This window comes from Wasmannia auropunctata, unplaced genomic scaffold, assembly GCF_000956235.1.
Source record: "Wasmannia auropunctata unplaced genomic scaffold, wasmannia.A_1.0 LD334253.1, whole genome shotgun sequence".
In the NCBI taxonomy this organism is placed as follows: domain Eukaryota; kingdom Metazoa; phylum Arthropoda; class Insecta; order Hymenoptera; family Formicidae; genus Wasmannia; species Wasmannia auropunctata.
Genome location: NW_012028637.1, coordinates 10,801 through 17,713, shown reverse-complemented (window position 1 = coordinate 17,713; position 6,913 = coordinate 10,801). Strand labels below are relative to the sequence as shown.

Genomic DNA, 6,913 nt, shown 5'->3' with positions numbered 1-6,913 from the left:
ATTTAAAACAGTCTTAAAATATAAGAACAAACTAGGAATACTAGCTAAAGACTGAAGATTAAATATACGAAAATTTTTGTCGTAAATACAAAAAGTAACGATAAAAATAACTGTATAATTCGTTACCGTTACAGTTACCAAAAAAAAAGAATAACGTCGTTATTAATCCGTTACCAAAAAAAAGTAACTGTAACGATAATGGCGTTACAAGTAACGAGTTACTTCTAATCCCTGTGTAATTGTTGATGAGTATTTTATGCTTCAAATTCGGAGCAATATTCGAATTACTGATGTGTGTATAGCTCTATACACGCCGCGTCAATAAAATTAAAAATATTAGACTAAAATATGGACAAATAAAGAAAAGCAAAAGGAACGGCCAATAAATCGAGCAAATCCTTCGAGCAATTCCTTTTGCTTTTCTTTATTTGTTCAATTATCGCGGACGAAAATTTGATGTGACTAAAATATGGAATTGCATTTTAACCCCGTTAAACATAAATGAGATTCGTGTTTTGATAACACATATTGCTAAAATATTACGAATGAAATTTCATGTCTCCTGCAATTCGACGTTCACATTCATTGCTTTTCATCTGGATAACGATGAACTAGCCTCTGACCTTCCACTTATGGCTGACTGCAAACTCATCATTGAACCTCTGAAGGAAGCCAATGAAAATGCCATTACAAGATTATTCTACATAAAAGTGAAAATATACACCGCATATGTGTTATATAAGTAAGTACCTGTAATGTGCAGATGGCAATGTTTCATAAAAGTACATAAGTTGAGCCTTATGAGAGCTAATAGATGGAAGAAATTCGACTTGTTCTTCCTGATTTTGCCATTGTAATACATAAGTACCTTTATCCTGCATGATATGAGTTCCCTGTAAATTAAAAAAATTAATAATTCTATAGAAACATTAATTGTATAACTGTATATTATAAACACCTATGTATAATAAAAAACCACATTATATATTAAATTTTATTTTACTACAAATATATTTATATGCAAACTCTTTAGTACGGAAAAAACAACAAATTACAGTTTAGATTATGTTTAATACAATAGAATTAATTAAATGAAATTGAAATACTATTGAATATACTTTTATATATTTTTGTTTTGTTCAAGTTTGTGACTACGTATTCATGTGGATATATATCTTGACTTCACCAAATATAATATATAAATTATGTGAATGCATACCTGGATGCTTTCACCATCGTGACAAATAATGTTATGTTCGACTTTGATGAAATTGTCTTTTAACTCTTTTGCAGCAACGATTTCATGATCACCACCTGTTGCGAGCTCTGGAAGTTCTATAAAATAATTATTGCTTATAGACTGCGTATATTATATTGTTATTTTTAATTTTATAAAAAAGTGTTATGTTTATTTTACCATAAATCTGTGTCTAATATTAAAATGTACCTGAAATAGCACCATTGTTTCGAGGTTTGTGAAGCACTGTAAATATGACGTTATGCCGCATTACATCGAAATCCCACGTTAGAACAGCACCCGGATCATCTGATTCTATGAACACATGATGAGTTTGACCACGGCTCAAGCTGATAGAGTGATACAGACTGTGCTCGTGTTCACCGGAAGTACCCTCCAAATCCACTCTGTATAAGTTTTTCGGTACTACTCCACCTTCCATTACGTATGTCTGATATTTATAAAAAATAGAAAAATTTTAGATATATATTTAATTATAATTATTTTTAGATTTTTTATATAATCTTAAAGATATTTAAATAAGATTTTATGAAGATTAATGGCCAATCAAATTTCAGATATTCAATTTTTGTGAATTCTTCAAAGTCTAAGTAATTTAATATATCGTCGATGACATAATTTTAAGTTTAACTTAGTGTAAGATACTCTGAAATTTAACTAGCGAGAGCACGCAAAATTACTTCACTTTTTGTGCGCGAAGTGTTGATTTATATTTCCGAATTAGTGCTTTAACTTGCGTGCATTACATAAATACACGATCTTGACTGATCAAAACTATATTTGATAATACACATAAATGTTTCAAAACGTAGACTATAAAAATTCCTGTATTTTATAAATAAATAGAAAAATTATAACAGCAGATGTATAAAATGATTTGTATAAAATGATTTTCTCCCAGATGTGGATGATGTACGTCACAAAGATAAAGACATACGAATATGACACACAGACAATGCCTATGTATCTAGCAACTGCTGATATTACACATGACCAATTTTCTTTAGTATTTATAATATGTAATGATACACACAATGTGCATTTTTAATAACTATAAAAACGTCACATTTTTTTCACTAAAGCCAGTTAGCTGCAGAAAAAACTTCTACAACATATTTAACATAAATTTTGTATCATTTTCTTACGCTGTTCGCAGTTGCGTCGAAAATGTAAAATCTTCGAGGTACCATATTATAGACTTCGCATATATTCATTTCCTATAGTATTCAAAACGTACACAGAAAATATATTACTCCAACGTAAATAAATATAAAAAACGGCACTATTGTTTTTTTTCCAAAAAAGAAAGAAAATTGGGAATTTCATGATTTTGTGAAATATTCAATTATCCAAAAATAGAAAGGCATTTAAAAATAAAATAACACTTTAACATTTACATTATATAAAAAGAAAAAAAAATATATATATTGCATTTTTTTTAAGGAAAAATGGTCAAAATAAATTATTAATATTCTACAGAAAAAATATATAATATATAGAATATGTTAAATGTATCTTTATATAATTTTTAGACTGATATGAAGATGTTTATAAGTATTCAGAATACACAACAGTGTATTAAATATTTATGTTAATAAATGTAATCTTTACTTGTTTATAACGTTTAATTGTTATTAATATTATTATATTACCTCTGAGGAACCGCCAAGGAAATCAGGAATAAATTCTTGATTAATGTATTCACTAAGACCTCCCGGTCCCGGTTCTTGGTAGTCTGTACCACAATAGAAAATAAACTTCTTCCTAGTATTTTCGTCTGCAATTTTGATATATGGCATGATTAGAAAAATGTTAACATTATATAATTAAATTAGGTCAATTTTTTAAAATTCTTACTAATAAAAGTGCTGATAAGTGTCCACAGAATAGGAAAACATCTGGGAGCACGCATGATTAGAACCCTACCCATTGTTTCTGGATAATTTGCTTCAACTATTTCTATTATTCTCAATAAAGCCTGAAATGAATATTAAGTGAGTATAAATTATTAGACTTAATTATTAATTTATCAATTTGTAATATTATATTAAGAAATTAATTATATGTATAATTCATTTCATTTATATATTAAAAATTTTTACTTCATTTATATTATTTTTTAAACAATTTTATACTTTTATTCCAGGTCTCCATAGATGTCGCATATTTAAACCTTCTAAATCTATCAATAGCGTCCATTGGGAAACCGGATGATCCCAAACATTAGTAGCTTCTTCCATCAAGTGCAGACCCTCTTCACAGATATGTAAAGCCTTATAGAAAAATAAGATATTATTAAGTTATTTCGTAAAATTTTCTTTCGAAAAATACACCTTGAGACATTTTAACTTACTAATAACAATAATTCATCTTCTCCAATGGATTTGAGTAGACCTTTAACATCCATCTGACCCAGCCTTAAGATATATAAAGGTCGTCCATCTACATCAGAAAATATATAAATAGAAGATGTGAGACGTCAGGTATTTTTTTATATTACATATACTGACTCATTATTTTTCATAGCGTAACTTAGGATAGCATGACATTTGCAAGCAAGTTTATTGATTACCTTTATCAAAGTGATGCCAGCCACCAGGAAAGTAATCTTTAATTACTTGTGGCATTTCATATACATCAAGAAGTTTATCGATCTGATGCTTCTTCCTCCAATGTAAGGATTGTGTTAACATTTCTCTAGCTTTTTCAACAGAAAATTCCGTGGCCCTCAGAAATCGTAGGAGTGTTGCATAGCCTGGTACGGAACTACCCCTCAGTTCTTCAATGCTATGTCTAAGCTGGACTAATTTGCTTTCCTGTAGCATATCTAGTTTTCCTAAATATCTCTCTATATAATCCGACGATAGTTGCATCTCTACGATTAAAGAAAACAAAAATAAGGTAAATTATTCATTATGTTGAACACATACTATTCAATTATATATATATATTATATATATATATATAAAATAACATACCTCTCTTGCTGGGCAGTTTGCTGTCGGTATTACATAATTCTTTGTCACTATATAACTCACTATTTTCGTCCACATTTTTCCTATATAAAAAAAGTAACCATTGCAGACCGAAAATATTGCTCAATATAAATTGTTAGTATGAATTTAGGTAAAATGTGTTAAATGTTTACTGCTGGAAATTAAAATTGTAAGATGTTACAATTAAGACTCTAAATATTATTTTGCGGAAACAATCACTTGTATACGTGTGTATGTGTATATGTGCTCTTGATGTCTGAAGTGCTCGTCCGTCATGATGTTCCCTTATAAGCAATGTGAAATTTATGCAATTAAGATGTACAAAGAGACTCTAATGTATTTGATTTAATTAAATTTAATGCTCTATACTCACTTTTCTTCTTCAGATCTTTCCTGTGGATCCTCCCAAGGGGCAACATAAGTAATGCCTTCTTCTTTCAATTGATTTATGAAGTATTCGATAATTTCCTTACCCTGTAAGGAAATAATTAAATATGTGATTACATCTTATGAAATAAAAAAAGTTTGTGACATATGTTATTATTTTAATTATCTTAATATATACGATATAATAGATGCTATATGTTACCTTAGCAATATTTTGTGCATATTGCTTCATTGCTAACTTTTCCATTGAGTTTTCAAAACCAAAAAAGTTTTTAATATCTAAACTTGCTGTTTGTTCGAAGCAAGTCCATTCTGGATTTTCAGGATGGATCTAAATGTACAAGTAACAAAATTAAACTATAAAAATATTATATATGTATATATATACAGGGTGTTCATAAAGTATCGGACCCCCCCTCTATCTCAGAAAATACTAACTAATTTCCTAAAAGTTTTGTATTTAAAGTTTTTTTTATCCAGTTAGTATTTTCTGAGATAGAGAGGGGGTCCGATACTTTATGAACACCCTGTGTATATATATATATTTTCTAATTTATATATTCTTATAAATTTTTATTTTATAATAGAAATATTGTATATATATATATATATATATATATATTCTATTATAGATACAATATTTCTAATATAAAATAAAAATTTATAAGAATATATAAATTATTTTAATATCGCATCACATGAAATATCACATAAAATATTCTATAAATATTCATATATAATACTTACAAAATATTTACATTTTTCAATAACAGTTACTCTAGTGGAAAAGCTTTCGTTGTAAGCTTCTATTTCTAAAACACTATTGCGTCTATTTAAAACATTCCTTTGAATAAAGTATACAAAATCCACACCAATTATCTGAAATAAATGACTAGATTAATGAATATGGGATTTATACTAATAATAAGAAATTGTTTTAGTACTTTAAAGGAAAATTTTTGCAGCTACTATATTATTTGCTAAAAAATTATAAAATCTATAATGTTGAAAATACAGGATGTTTTAGATCTATCATGACCATTTATTGATGGCAGACTTTTGCAATGAATAAAAGAGTATTTGAATAAATACAAGAAAATCTGAATTTATATACATATATATGGACAAACCTTTTTCAAGATATAAGGTGCTTCAACATTTAATTTACATCGCCTTTCCGTGGTTCTAACAGTACCATCTTCACTCTCTTCATCCAACATAACTTCACATCCAATAAAAACTGGTATTTGTGGACACGTTGGAAATCTACGCTCATATGCCTGTACAAAAAAAAATAAGATTTTAGATAGTCTTTTTGTTGACCATATTGACCTTTAAAAAATGAAAGCAAGTGCTATCTGAGGATGTTTTTTTGTTTGCTGTAATTAATCACGTTTTTATGTGTGCTTATATAGCTTTTTATAATTCAAGGAATACGTCACGAGAGCAAGAAGATTAGAGACAAAAAATTGCATGCAATTCGAAATTTAAGAAAAGGCTTGTGAAAAAAAGATAAGGCCATTTAAAAGATAGCTGCCGCCTCCGTACAGTTCGATATAGGTATTCGTAACGAAGAATCGTTTATTGGATTTTCTGGGATATGGCATATGCGCCGCGAAGGACATAGGAGCATGAAATGCAATAAATATTTCATGACAGCGAAGTTCGAAGGTTGAACGGTATTAAACACACCATCATGACAAGAGCGAAAGGATGCTTGTAAACTCGCACGGGCGATTGGTATTGCTGAACCATGATTGCCTATTCCCTTCGCGTGTTTACGTATCAAATACCACACCGATCACGCACGAGACCTATGATAATTCGATCACAGTGTGTACAGTATAGTCATTACAGATAATCAATTGGCAGACGGAAGCAGACGGAACTCACAGCGCTCTCCAATTAAAGTACAGAAAGCACTGTCAGTGTCACTTCGACCGAGAACCAACCGGGGCAGAGAAGCTCGTGAACCCACTGCCACACTGTGGCCGTGATTTTCAGTGCCACCTTGAATCCAATACCGTAACTAGTATACGTACAGTCACTTACGAGATACTCTTAAAGACCGACAGCCCTGGGTAAATTTTCGTGCCAACAAATGGGCCCGGTGGGCCCGGAGGTAATTGCAGAGTGTCGATGTTATCAACTTTTCACATAAATTGCGATTTATTTAAATAATATATTATTAAAATCATATTTTTTATTATATAAATGCTTTATAAATAAATATAGATCGGAAGAGCACACGTCTGAACTCCAGTCACTTAGG

At 29.6% G+C, this 6,913-nt stretch overlaps 1 protein-coding gene across 1 annotated transcript; it reads right to left on the bottom strand.

Moving 5' to 3' along the window:
- Nucleotides 1-282: 282 nt before the first annotated feature.
- On the bottom strand, nt 283-6,501 carry LOC105458889 (protein real-time). Its single transcript, XM_011704483.1, has 15 exons — nt 6,334-6,501; nt 5,772-5,921; nt 5,389-5,520; nt 4,844-4,972; nt 4,628-4,728; nt 4,237-4,316; nt 3,831-4,133; nt 3,612-3,700; nt 3,394-3,531; nt 3,116-3,236; nt 2,911-3,035; nt 1,448-1,688; nt 1,220-1,335; nt 751-893; nt 283-662 (listed from the first exon to the last, which is right to left on the bottom strand). Exons 1-15 carry the CDS (start codon nt 6,394-6,396, stop codon nt 593-595), a joined length of 2,001 nt encoding a protein of 666 aa, XP_011702785.1. The 5' UTR covers nt 6,397-6,501; the 3' UTR covers nt 283-592.
- Between the last annotated feature and the right edge of the window lie 412 nt (nt 6,502-6,913).